This window comes from Thalassophryne amazonica, chromosome 10 (assembly GCF_902500255.1).
Source record: "Thalassophryne amazonica chromosome 10, fThaAma1.1, whole genome shotgun sequence".
NCBI classification, from domain to species: Eukaryota; Metazoa; Chordata; class Actinopteri; order Batrachoidiformes; family Batrachoididae; genus Thalassophryne; species Thalassophryne amazonica.
In genome coordinates, this window is record NC_047112.1 from 34172766 (window position 1) to 34187348 (window position 14583).

A 14583-nucleotide genomic window follows, 5' to 3' on the forward strand; every position below is an offset into this window, starting at 1 on the left:
ACCACATACTTTGCAGGTGTGGCTGATGTGGTTTGATCCTCCTCAGGTGCTGTGGACGACCTCAGCCTGTACATTAGGCATTATGAAAGACTCTCCTACGACAGGGACGATGTGCACAGGAAGCACCAGAGGGTCAGGAGGGCCACACGGCCCCAGGACCAAACCCTGCAGCTCAACTTCACCGCGTTCCACAGGTGGCTCCACATTCCTCTGACTGCGGCTTCAGACACCCTGCAATAATGAAATAACACCTCTAAGTGCATTTCACAATGACAGTGAATCTTAGCTATGGAACATATATAACAAATGTGAATGTATTGATTGTGTATTTAATGATTCAGTGTCATTATGTTCTTACTTACTTTAGAACATTTCATCTACGTTTGAAGCAAAATACGGCAGCATTTTCCAAAAACTTCAAGGTGATCAGCGAAAACGGATCTGCGTCAGCGGACCTGTCACATATATATTCAGGAACACTAGAGGGTGAGTGTTATACATTTATTTCACCACACAACTGGGAAATGTTTTCTTGCATCAGATTCAAATCTGTAGAAAACTAATTATTTTACTCCATTCAAAGGCATAATTGACGTAACAGTGTTCACTCCTTAATGGTTTAATTATGGTTTTGATATGCACATCTACAGGACTCTACAAAGGTTTCAGACACTCAGGAATTTTAATTAAAATGTAGTTTTGATGGCAAACAAAAACAAAATTTGAGTCTGTTATCATCATCCAAATATAAAATAAACCTCTTATAGCTGTTATTTTGAATTTTTTTCTAGAAATAAAGTAGACATTCTTACGTACTTAGTTAACACTGTTGCCTCACAGCAAGAAGATCCTGTGATCAGTTCCTGCCTGGTCCTTACTGTGTAGAGTCTGCAAGTTCCTGCATGTACCTGTGTTTGCGGTGGATTCCTCACACAATCAAAATCAAACAAACAAACGCTTATTTAGGGTCTGCTCCTTTCTCTGCCCATGACCAAGGCATCATCTCTACATCTGGAGTTGGCCCCTGGGCACTGCACTGTGTGAATGACCACTGCTTCTAGTGGTTGGATTGTGTCTAACTGTAATCACAATTGGTTAAAGGCAGAGGACACATTTCACTGTATGTACAGTTGTGGTCAAAGGTTTACATGCACTCATGGGCATGACTGTCATGGTAATTTTGGTCTGTTAATGATCTCGCTGAACTGTTCTTTTTCAGCCTGGAATGATTGTACAGCATACATAATTAATGAATTATAAAAAAAACAAGAACTGGGTGCACAAGTTTGAATTTATTTTAGATCTTCTCCACACAGGTCAAAATTATACATACATTCTTAAATATACATACATTCACTTAAAGCTTTTAATAAGTGGTGCTGAAAGTTCTACAACACCTTTTATTGTGACAAGTCCAAAGCCTATTAACTCCTCGTGAGTGATCATGATTGACTATAACTGGTAGTTTCTCTTTGCCACCATAAAAAGGATGTGTTTGACAGCACTTATGGGACTGACCAATATTTAGACCAATGGAAACCCCAAGGAACTCAGGGAGGTCTAAGAAGAAGTGTAGATTTAGACAAGTTGGAAAGTTCTCATGGAACCATTTCTAAACAAAATAAACAAAGATCATCAGTTCAAACAACTGTATGTAAGTTAGTCAGATGTGTCACCACTTAACCAAGGTCTGGAAGAAGACCCAAACTGTCACCCTCATTTAAGAGGAAGCTGGTTTGGATGTTCTGGAACAACCCAGGGCCCACCAAGGCTCAGGCTTCCCATGAACAGGAAACTGGTGGAAAACCAGTGTCACCGTTCACAGTGAAGTAAGTTTTACATCTCCATGGACAGAGAGGATGCCAACCAGGAAAGAAGGCCCTACGCCAAAATTGACACCTTCAAGCTATACTGAAATTTTCAGCTGCCCACATGGACATGGTTTCATGGTCATACAAGACAAAGGCACCTTGGCACTTGCACAAAATAGATCCCTGCACTGCTGCACGATTCGTCATGCCAATGCATCCTGCTTTATCCTGCTTGATGCCGTACTATATAAAATAAAGCCTGTGCCATATAATTTCGTAGCCAATGAAGCATTTGCTCTCAGAACGTGGCCGATGAACCCATTCTCTCCTCACTCCCAGAATGAGAGAAATTATCTACAGCTGCAGGTTGTCTCGTGTTTCAAAGAAAATTATTTATAATACACACACACACACACACATATATATATATATATATATATATATATATATATATATATATATATATATATATATATATATATATATATATATATATATATATATATATATATATAGTAATGATTGCCCCACAACCCAATCTCAGATAAATGTTGAAGATGAGTGAGTGAGTGTAAAATACTGGTAAAACAATTGCATTTCATTCCTTCTAATGAGTTAGATAAGGTATCTGTAAAGTTATGTTTATTGTAAATGTAACTTCTCTTCATAATGTAATTTTAGGTTCAGATGCCCTGCACGTAATGACATGCATTAACACGCAGTGCAAATAGGTTGCACAATGTTCTTCTTTACGCAAGTGCCATGAAATTTATGCATGCCAGAAATTTTTGAACATCTCAAAATTTTCTTTGCACACTGGCACGCAGCTGTGCAATTCATTGACACATTCATTGGCATGCAACATTGAGTGCCTGTGCAGAGATCAAATTTGTGCAAGTGTCATGGTGGCTAAAGATTGAGCTATTTGCACACAATGACAAGAGTTATGTTTGGAGGATCGAAGGTGAGGCTTTCAAAAACAACAACACTGTGCCATCTGTCAATCATGGTGGGTGTAACATCATGCTCTGCGGCTGTTTTGCTGCCAGTTGTAATGGTGCATTGTACAAAGTGCATGGAATAATGAAGAAGCAGGACTACCTGCAAATTCCTCACTGCCACCTCAAATCAACAGCTAGACGGCTTAAACTTTGCCACAATTGGGTATTTTGACAGGACAATGATCCCAAACACACATCAAAAACTGGTTTTGCAATGGGGAAGGCTATTATGCTGAAAAGCCAGGTTGGTGCCAGGAAACCAACCAATTCAAATGAATTCTACCAATTCTGCCAAGATGACTGGTCAAATATCCATCCAGAATTATGCCATAAGTTTGTTGATGGCTGGCTAACATACGCATCTGGTTGAGATGCAACTTGTTAAAGGACATTTAACCAAATATTGGTTTATGCATGTATTTGAACCTGTATGTATCTTGACCCTTTGTGGATGAGAGAAGATCCTAAATAAATTCAAATGCGATTCTTTTTTAATCTGCAAGTCCCAAGTCAGCTTGCAAACAATTGGTGGTCATTATGACGATTCATGACTTGAGAGCGACTTCATCCCACCTCTGTCATGAACAATGTATTCGACCTTGCCAAAAGAACAGTTCAAGGAAATCATTAAAAGCCCAAAATTACCACCTAATTCATGCCCATGATGAGCGTACATAAACGTTTGACCACAACTGTATGTACAATAACAACAAAAACCCTTCTTAACATGTCTGATAAAATGGAATTTGTACAGCCGGGTGTGTAAATGTATGGCTGCAAGTTATTTACTGATAGTTACTGTTACTTTTAGGTAACTTGGAATAATTGGAATTAACTCACTGATGGAAAACAAACTATTTTAGCTGTTGTCAAAACTTTAGATGCACATATGAAAACCATAATCATCATTTTGTATGACAGCTCTTATTTATTTGGTTAAAACCTTTTAACGTGTGGCAGGATATTTCTTGGTTTTGAATTTTAAAGACTATATAATCACTTATTTAACTAAATGTTTTTGTTTTGGTTTTTTTGCAGATGAGCTCGGTTCTGCCTGTCACGGCTCAGTGTTGCTGGGCCAGTTTGAGGGCTCCATCCAAACACATAATGGGACTTTTCACATCGAGCCCCTCTACAGATACACCAGCAGCCAGTCGGACCACCACTCTATTATATACCATGAGGATGACATGGGTAAGATTAGATTTCTGCTCACAAGACAAAAGTGCTGCAGCCTTTTGTAACTGCAGGAACAAACTTTTCAAATGCTGAGACAAACTCCACAGTTTCTTCAATCTCTGCTCCTGACCAAAATTCCTCTTTACAGTACATCTCCCCACTGTTGACAATTAAAATCAAAATTAAATGTCCCCTTTGTAATCCTCATTGTTCTTCCCTCATATCTGCACGGTATTGTTCCATAAAGCTTCGAGTACAAACTGAGGTTACTACCGGTCATGCCCTGACCTCCTGCTGAGAGTGGGGTTGAGATAAGACAGTGGAGAACATTTCTCACTGTGAGGGGGGGTCAGGATGGGCTTGGGCCTCACGCTGGGGAAGGCCAAAGAAAATATCAAGTGAAGACGGTATTACGTTTGAAAGAGGAGTAGGAGGGATGATATGAGGAGGAAAAGCATGCAGGTGAAAAAGACAAATGGGAAGGATGTGAATGGTTGGTTTAAAAAAGAAAAAAAAAGAAGAGAGAGCGAGAAGATCAGGATGAAAACACTGGAATGATCCAAGACAGCCACGAACATGTCCATCCTACGATTGTCCGGCTCACTGAGAACCGTCTACATGTGTAGCTGTGTTTGTGTATTTTTGTGTCCCAGGGTGTTTCCCTGACACGTGATCATGTTTGTACTTGTACAAGAGAATTTCCAAGAACTCATTTAGTTAGGAAATATGCACATTGTGCTAAATGTGTCTCCCCCAAAGTGTGTTTTCCTATTCGGACACTATGGCCGCCTTACCACGATTACTGGCACTGCGACATATAACGTCATGTACTTTCATTGGCAGCCTCATATCTGCAGGAAACCCCCTCCCCCACAATTTTTTTTTTTTGTGCATGATATTTCCAGAAAACAATCAGTGGGCCCCCGCAGGTGGTAATTTCAGAGGCAAGAAGCTTACATAAAGTGTGCAATCCTCTGTGGACGTACACTTCCTGTGGTTGTTAACTGCAGCAGAGTTTGAATGAGGACATTCTGGACAGTGGGATGGAGGATGTCATGCGATCCATGAATTCTGGAACAGAGGTGGTCATGTTTTGGAAGTCAGGGTATATTACATGTTTTCATTGGTTTTGAACTACCTTTGACCAAACTAGTCCAAAATCTAATCACCTCTAGATATCTAACCAAGTAATATCCCTAGCAAGTTTGAAGGAAGCCAGTATACAATACCCTGCTATGGCCGCTTCACCTACATGCAGTGACAAGTCTATATTGCACAATCTAAAGTGAACAGCACAGGCGGCGATACAGGCAGGTGTCAGGCTAAAGGTGAGGTCAAAAAACATACACTGGTCAAAACACAATGGCAGCAATGGTCGTGGGCTGAGCAAGGTCAAAAGCAGAACATGGTCAAAAACACAGCAAGACAAAGGGCTGGAATGTGAACGAGAAAGCACAACAAACTGGCAGGGAGTGGAGAAAGTGAGGGGCTTAAATAGCAGGTGCAGTAATTAGGAAACCAAGACACAGGTGCCAGGGAATGTGCTGGAAGGGGTGTGGTCAGACAAAACAGGTGAGGCAGGAGTAGAGTGACAGGTGGGCGTGACTAACAGAAGCAGACTCAGAGTGACTGATATGCCTAACGCAGAGAAGTAGTAAATATCAAAGACAAGAAAAGAGTGCCAACATGAGAGTGATCAACAAGAAAATAAAGGCAGAGACCAAACTAGAATGGGACTAAACAAGTGGCAACTTTACAACAGAAAATACAACTAATTACTACCCAGAAAATAAATGATAAACAGAGCATAAAACCAATGACAAATGTAATATGCACTGAAAAGAGATAATCAGAACAAAACCAAAACAAGACTTAAATGACTAAAATACAATGACCAGATACATATAATCAGTGACAGAAAAGCAAGGACAAAAGTCTCACAAAACAGGACATGAGCCCAGATCCAAGGGAAATCATGACACTTTGAAGGTTCTAATGAGCACAGTGACCGCCAACATCTATAAATGGAACAAGATCAGATCCAGCAGGACTCTTCCTAGAGCTGGCCACCCGTCTAAACAGAGATCGAGGGAGAATGGCCTTAGTTAGGGTGATGACCAAGAACCCGATGGCTACTCTGTCAGAGCTCCAGCGTTCCTCTGTGGCAAAGCCTGGCATTTATGCCAAAGAGTTCAGTCTTTGTCTCAGACCAGAGAATTTTGTTTCTCATGCTCTGAGAGTCCTTCAGGTACCTTTTTGCAAACTCCAGGCAGGCTGGCATGTACTGTTTACTAAGGAGTGGTGTCTGTCTGGCCACTACCATACAGGCCTGATTGGTGGATCGCTGGACAGATTGTTGTCCTTCTGGAAGGTTCTCCTCTCTCCACAGACAAATGCTGGAGCTCTGACAGAGTAGCCATCGGGTTCTTGGTCACCTCTCTGACTCAGGCCCTTCTTCCCCAATCACTGAGTTCAGACTTGCGGCCAGCTCTAGAAAGAGACTGAGTGGATCTGAACTTCTTCCATTTAAAGATAATTGAGGTCACTGTGCTCATTGGAATCTTCAAAGTAGCAGAAATGTTTCTATACCCTTCCCCAGATTGGTGCCTAGAGACAATCCTGTCTCAGATGTCTACAGACAATTCCTTTAACTTCATGCTTTGTTTGTGCTCTGCCAAAGGTGCATCAATAAAGTATTGAGCAAAGGGTGTGAATACTTACGTATATATGATTTCGTAGGGTTTTTTTTTTTAAATCTTTAATAAATTTACAAAAATGCCAAAAAAAAAAAAACTTTTATTTTGTCATTCTGGGGTGTTGGGAGCAGAATTTTGAGGGTAAAAAATAAATAAATAAATAATTTACTCAATTTTGGAATAAGGCTGTAACATAAAATATTGAAAAGGTGAAGCACTGTGAATACTTTTGGGATGCACCATATATTGTGTATTTTATATTTTATATATATATATATATATATATATATATATATATATATATATATATATATATATATATATATATATATATATATACACACACACACACACACACACACACACACACACATTGAGGAAAAACAAGTATTTGAACACCCTGCGATTTTGCAAGTTCTCCCACTTAGAAATCATGGAGGGGTCTGAAATTTCCATCTTAGGTGCATGCCCACTGTGAGAGAAATAATCTAAAAAAAAATAAAAATAAAAAATAATCCGGAAATCACAATGTATGATTTTTTTTAATGATTTATTTGCATGTTACTGCTGCAAATAAGTATTTGAACACCTGTGAAAATCAATGTTAATCTTTGGTACAGTAGCCTTTGTTTGCAATTACAGAGGTCAAATGTTTCCTGTAGTTTCTCACCAGGTTTGCACACACTGCAGCAGGGATTTTTGTCCACTCTTCCATACAGATCTTCTCTAGATCTTTCAGGTTTGGAGTTTCAGCTCCCTCCAAAGATTTTCTATTGAGTTCAGGTCTGGAGACTGACCAGGCCACTCCAGGACCTTGAAATCCTTCTTACGGAGCCCCTCCTTAGTTGCTTTGGCTGAGTGTTTGGGGTCATTGTCATGCTGGAAGACCCAGCCATGACCCATCATCAATGCTCTTAAAGAAGGAAGGAGTATGTATTGGAGCATGTATTGGAGTCGCAATACATGACTCCATCCACCCTCCCTTCAATACGGTGCAGTCGTTCTGTCCCCTTTGCAGAAGATCACCCCCAGAGTATGATGTTTCCACCCCCATGCTTCATGGTTGGGATGGTTTTCTTGGGGTTGTTCTCATTCTCTAAACATGGCAAGTGGAGTTGATTCCAAAAAGCTCTATTCTGGTCTCATCTGACCACATGACCTTCTCTCATGCCTCCTCTGGATCATCCAGATGGTCACTGGTGAACTTCAAATGGGCCTGGACATGTGCTGGCTTGAGCAGGGGGACCTTGCTGCCCTGCAGGATTTTAAACCATGACAGCATCATGTGTTACTAATGTAATCTTTGTGACTGTGGTCCCAGCTCTCTTCAGGTCATTGACCAGGTCCTCCTGTGTAGTTCTGAGCTTTATCAGAATTATCCTTACCCCACAAAGTGAGATCTTGCATGGAATCCCAGACCGAGGGAGATTGACAGTCATCTTGTGTTTCTTCCACTTTCTAATAAATAATCATAACAGTTGCTGTCTTCTACCAAGCTGGCTTGCCTGTTGTCCTGTAGTCCATCCTAGCCTTGTGCAGGTCTACAGTTTTGTCCCTGGTGTCCTTAGACAGCTCTTTAGTCTTGGCTATGGTGGACAGGTTGGAGTGTGATTGACTGAGTGTGTGAACAGGTGTCTTTTATATAGGCAACAAGTTCAAACAGGTGCAATTAATACAGGTAAAGAGTGCAGAATAAGAGGGCTTCTTAAAGAAAAATTAACAGGTCTGTGTGAGCCAGAATTCTTGCTGGTTGGTAGGTGTTCAAATACTTATTTGCAGCAGTAACATACAAATAAATTATAAAAAAAAAAAAAAAAAATCATACATTGTGATTTCCGGATATTTTTTGTTTTGTTTTTTTAGATTATGTCTCTCACAGTGGACATGCACCTAAGATGGAAATTCCAGACCCCTCCATGATTTCTAAGTGGGAGAACTTGCAAAACCGCAGGGTGTTCAAATACTTTTTTCCCTCAATGTGTTTATATATATATATATATATATATATATATATATACTATAGACACACACACACACACACACACACACACACACACACACACACACACACACACACACACACACACACAGAAAAAATGCACACATACTGAGATCTGGAAATAATTATAATTCCAAGAGCGGGTTAACACCCACAATTCAGGTTTGTACACACACCCGTAGAGCCCACTCCCACTCATGCCATGTATAGAAGGAATTCTGGGTTTCTGATTGGCTGGAAGCCTACAGAATGATGGTGTGATCATGTCACATGCTTTCTGTCTCTCTGCATTCCACTTTGAAGTTTTTTTGTGTCACCAGTATGTTGCCTACTTACATTACTCCTGAACATACAAATGAAACTGATTATGTCACATGACTGTTCCAACGCGTGTCCATGTTGGCTCCGTGCACACTCCACATCATGATCCCAGAGTGATACAGAACATGGAACACTGATTTTGCAGCTGTGTACAGTTTAATATTCATGATGTGACACGTGACACATCACAAATGCAGGACCACTCAGTACATTTATTCAGTATTTTACATGACAGTATTTTCTGAAACCACATATTTTCTCACACTTTGTTTCATGGTCTGATCCAGATCCAGCTTTCTCTCAGTCCTCACACATGGACTGAATGCACTCTGTTGCAATATGCGCTCGCTCGTATGGAATCTCATAGTTGGTGGAAGTCTGCAAATTTGTCAGTGTAATATTATTACCCAATTTATGAAAACCCAATACATCTAGTGTGTGTACGCCAAATATTATTGCATCAGACTGAACAGCACAGCTGTCCCAGACATGTTACAAATCACTGCTTTGGTGAAATCAAACCAGCACTTTTACAGAACAGTATCTTCTGCAGGCTGACCTGATTTCCAAATGCAGACATTTTTAATGAACTGTCTGAGAATGTGACACTCAAGGGGGTTCAAATCAACAGTCTGTGTTCAGAACACAGGCACAACTAAAAATACAATCAGCAATATTCCATAGCTGTCTATAAAAGTGTGTACAAATTAAATATCTTATTTTTATGGTATCAACTTAAAATTAAAACTAAAATTCAAGTTTCTTCATGTATAACACAGAAAACCTTACACTCAAGCAAAGCTTTCTAGTATGAACTAAATAAAGAATTTAAAGCACAGTATAATTTTCACATTATCCTGTATGCTTTGATCTATGTAGTGTTTGAACATTTGTAGATTTTGTGCTTTATCTTTGCTTAATCATTAATAATTATTGGACAACAATGTCTTTCATGGAACAGTTATGGCTAATTTGGTTCACTACCTGAACAAACAGTTCTGAGGACAAAATATCTTTGTAAATGTCTTTGCTCTGATGTGTGCAATGTATGAACAGTTGCGGGGTTTGTGTTTTATTTATGATTAATTATTTTCTGGGAAATGTGTTTTTTGTGGGACACTTTTTGACTAATTTGGTTCACTACATGAATTCTGAGGACAAATTACAACAATATGGCTGAGATAAAAAAAAACCAAACAGACAAAAAAAAAACAAAAAAAAAACTAATTGGAACTTTTCATACGGCAATTTCTCAAGGCTTTAAAGATGGCCATAATGGCATTTTAAAAATTATGATGTCAGCCAACAGTGATTATATGTAAAGATTTAGTAGTGTAATAGTAGCATGCATTAGTGTGAGCTTTTTTATTCCTCGTTTACATTGCCGGGTGGTTTATGTTCAGTGTACGTGAGTCGCAGCCTGTAAAACCATTGCCCCTCCTCACATTTACAAAGAAACAGTCAAGGTGCCCTGACACTTGCACAACTTTGATCCACGCACATCGTCGTGATGATCCTACCCGCTGTGTTCCCAGCTGGACGCCGTGCTTTGTTCCACTGGCTGCCACACATTGCGTGCTGGGCACTGTGTATATAAAATAATTATTTCATACTGGAATCACAGCTGTAGCTTTTGTCGCGGGCACTAAAAAAGTTAATTATTTGTCATGAATATATTGTAATGGATTGGTAAATAGTGCAGCGGATAAGAGAATATTTAGAGGGGAATCCTTATTGGTTTAGCTAATAGGATTAATAAATGGAATAGTGTTGAACGCTTGGTCTCCAAAGTAAAGGAGAAACAAGGTCTGCGTCTATTGGATTCTATGACATGTGACATATGTTACCCCGTAACGTGATAAGTAAGGATGATACATGGTCCAAACTATTCCTTTTTAAAACAGTGTTAACTCAACTAGTAATTTGCATCACTTTTTACCAAAATTGGAGCAACTTTAACTTTTGACCCCTGTACAAACCAACACTGACCTTTGTCACCATTCTTGCTGTTTTTATCCCGTAAATCCATAGAATTCAGTCACAGATAGTCCAAACTATACCTTTTTGGAATCTTTATGATCAGGCAAATAATGTGGAATATTTTTCAATATGATTGGAGCATCTTTTAATTTTGGCCTCTGTGTAATTCTTCAATTGACCCCTACCTGACCACCGATTGAAAATTCAAGTGGCCAGTCATTTTTTTTCTTCAAAAGAGGAGTGTCTAAGGAGTATTTCTGCTGAATTTGATGCTTTTATCACCATTTGCACGATTGTTTCACTTATCTGCTGCACTAAAAACAGTTGCATGTTCTTTCCTTCTTGTGTGCAGCTGTAAAAGTATGTTTGTGATAGATTTAATATCTCGTTCTAATCGTTCAGACAAGCTGCACTATGATGCGGTACGCTGACGCAATCACTCACACTATTCACTTCTTTACTCGACAAGCTGCGCGCGCCATCTCACACACCATCAAGCATCAACACGTAGTGTTTGGGAGTAGATCACGCAATGTTCACAGCCATTTCACGTTTGTTGCACAAATTTGATGCATGAGATTTTTTTGAACATTTCAAAATTCTCTTTGCGCACATCTCACATTCAGTCTACACCGGTTCACAGCGAGTTTACTCACCAGTACGATACACACTACGTACATATGCGTGAATCAAAGACATGCAAGTGTCAGGGGGCCTTCATAGCTGTGCTTTCAACATGGTGGATATCATGCCTGTCCAGACATCCCTCCAAGACTCTGTGTTAAGAGAATCAACATATGTCACAGGAGGTGGAACACCCTGGACAGGACACCAGTCTATCTCAGGGCCACATGTAGACAGACAAACACATTCACACATGCCTACGATCAATTTAGAGTCACCAGTTCACTTAACCTCCATGTCTTTGGAAGTGGGAGAAAGCCAGAGCACCTAGAGGGAACCCACGCAAACACATGGAAAACATACAAAATCTGGAAAGGACCAAAAGGACAAGGTAGGAAGTGATCTCAATGTTCCTTTTCTGAGGCAACAGTGCTAACCACTAAACCAACATTCCATCTGCTTCAAATCATTTGAGTTTATTTATATAGTACCAAATCACAACACAAATCACTCCAAGGTGCTACACATGAGGAAGCTTTAAATTTACCTATTCCCAAAGCAAGCACATTGGCAACAGTGGTGAGGAAAAACTCTGATGTTTTGGTGGCAGGCAGAAACTAAATAGACCCAACTTAGAGTGGTGACCATCTGTTATGGCCATAGTAACAATAACAAACCCTTTTAAGAATGTGGGCAGACTAGAATGAAAGTACATTTGGCTTTTGCCACATAGAGGACCACTGGACCCACTAAAGCTAATGTTACTTCTGGAGCCTTTCCCATAGTTACCTGGTAACATACAAGGTACAACCTGGACAGACCTTAATCTATCACAGGACTGACACAGACAGACAGACAAACCCGTTCATGCTCATACCCATAATCAATTTAGAGTCTCCAATTCACCAAACCAGCATGTTTTGAAGTGGGAAGAGGCACAAGAACCAGGAGGGAACCCACGCAAACATGGGTAGAACATTGAATCAACCAGGTTAGATATAAATCCAGGACCTTCTGGCGTGTAGCAAATGGAATTAGGGTTTGTACAAGTAAAAAGCAAAGCTGACCCCTGAATACAGAAGGTTTGGATTTATCTCCATTAGTTATGCACATGTTGTGAAGTAAGTCTGACATAGGCCTGGAGGCCCATTGGTGCCACAGTGGTGGTGTTTTGTGACTCAACCAGCCCCTTTGTGCCCAACACCCTGGATTGTGTTGAGAGATAGTGCTTTTTATATTGTAATGCGGCAGTGGACATGCCCCAAAAAGCACTTGTGCACTGTATTGTGATTTGTGCCCAACAACAAGAAAGGGGCCTTAGTGTTAATTTAGAAATGATCAGAATTTGTGTGTGTGTGTGTGTGTGTGTGTGTGTGTGTGTGTGTGTGTGTGTGTGTGTGTGTGTGTGTGTGTGTGTGTGTGTGTGTGTGTGTGTGTGTGTGTGTGTGTGTGTGTGTGTGTGTAAAAACCCAAACAGGGCAAATACAATTTGAAGTTAACCATATCCGCACTTTTCATGCCATATGTGTGTTTTTGATCCTATGTATCATAGTTCTACCGTCCACGGCAACTAGGGCTGATGGATTCTGTGGAACACAACATCTACAGCACCTCTCTCAGGACCTTGGCCCTAAAGAGGTGGGACAGTCTAAACATCACCACAGTGAACACACACACACACACGTTTGGTTTCTACAGTATGTTTGCTTGACCATTTATGACTAGTTAGTGAAAATAGAATAGACTGGAAGAACTGTGACCGTCTTAAAGTCTTTTATCCATCTTTGCACAAGTCTTTTTTCAATTTATATAGCATGTCCAATATTTTTCAATGATCTAAGATAAAAATAAATAAATACATGGCCGCCACACTTTCAGATACCCATCAGCCCTCCTTCTAAGACTAAACTTTTTTTCAGAAAAACACGAGATCTTTCAACCATAAAGAAATAGATGGGGGACATGGAGATTTCCAAGATACAAATAATCTGTGACATGCTAGCAATGAGGTAAAGACAATTACATCCACCTGCAAGTTAGTATGGGACACAGTGCAGACTCCAAAAACAGCGATAAGTAGACAAGGCTTCAACCAGAGCCCAAGAACGTTACGCTAATAGTTTGGCCAAAAGAAGCATAGGAAGTGGGATCTTTTCCTTCCTTGAGCAGGAATGAAATGAGACCTGTCTCAGCATTGTGTGGAGAGAACACTGTTCCAATGATAACTCAAAACTGACAAAGGTAATGGGGTTAATTTTGTATGAAATGTCTTATAAAAATCAGAAACAAATCTATCAGAGCCAGGGGATTTGCCTGATTAACTATTAATCGAGGCTAAAACCTCTTCCAGATTAAAAGAAGCATCAACTTCTACTGCTTTTAAAGTATCAACTGCAGGGATTTCTAGGTCATCAAGGAATTGGTGCATCAAGGAATTTTCAGATGTTGGGAGGAAATTCTGACGTATAAAGAGTGGCATAAAATAATTTCTTTTGGGTCAGATGTCAAACTATCTGATATATTCTTTAGTTGTACAATTTGGTGGGTTGGTGGGCCAATAAGCGAGTAAAAACTTCTAAAAACTAATGAGGTCTAAGGTTCTAAAAACATTCTGGACTTACACCATTCCAACTCATTGTACAAACTTTGCATAGTTTTTAACCACCTTTGAAAAATGTCAGCAACCTATTTTATAAACACTACCCAATCTAGACAGCATGGATCCCCAAGGCAACACGCTAGTATATATATATATATACATACATATACATATACACATACATATATATACACATGCATATATACATATATATATATATACATATACATACATATATATACACATATATATACACATATACATACATACATACATATACATATATACATATACACATATACATACATATACATATATACATATACACATATACATACATACATATATATATATATATATATATACACACACA

General features: G+C 39.5%; 1 protein-coding gene across 2 annotated transcripts in view; it reads left to right on the plus strand.

The window, feature by feature from the left end:
* Positions 1–14583, plus strand: part of si:ch1073-396h14.1 (disintegrin and metalloproteinase domain-containing protein 10) — a 121356-nt gene that overhangs the window by 11290 nt on the left and 95483 nt on the right. For both annotated transcript variants that reach the window (XM_034179746.1, XM_034179745.1), the window contains exons 2-5: positions 47–194; positions 368–486; positions 3851–4006; positions 13164–13249. In XM_034179746.1, the coding sequence (XP_034035637.1) occupies positions 47–194; positions 368–486; positions 3851–4006; positions 13164–13249 (509 nt within the window). The remainder of the gene's footprint in view (positions 1–46; positions 195–367; positions 487–3850; positions 4007–13163; positions 13250–14583) is intronic.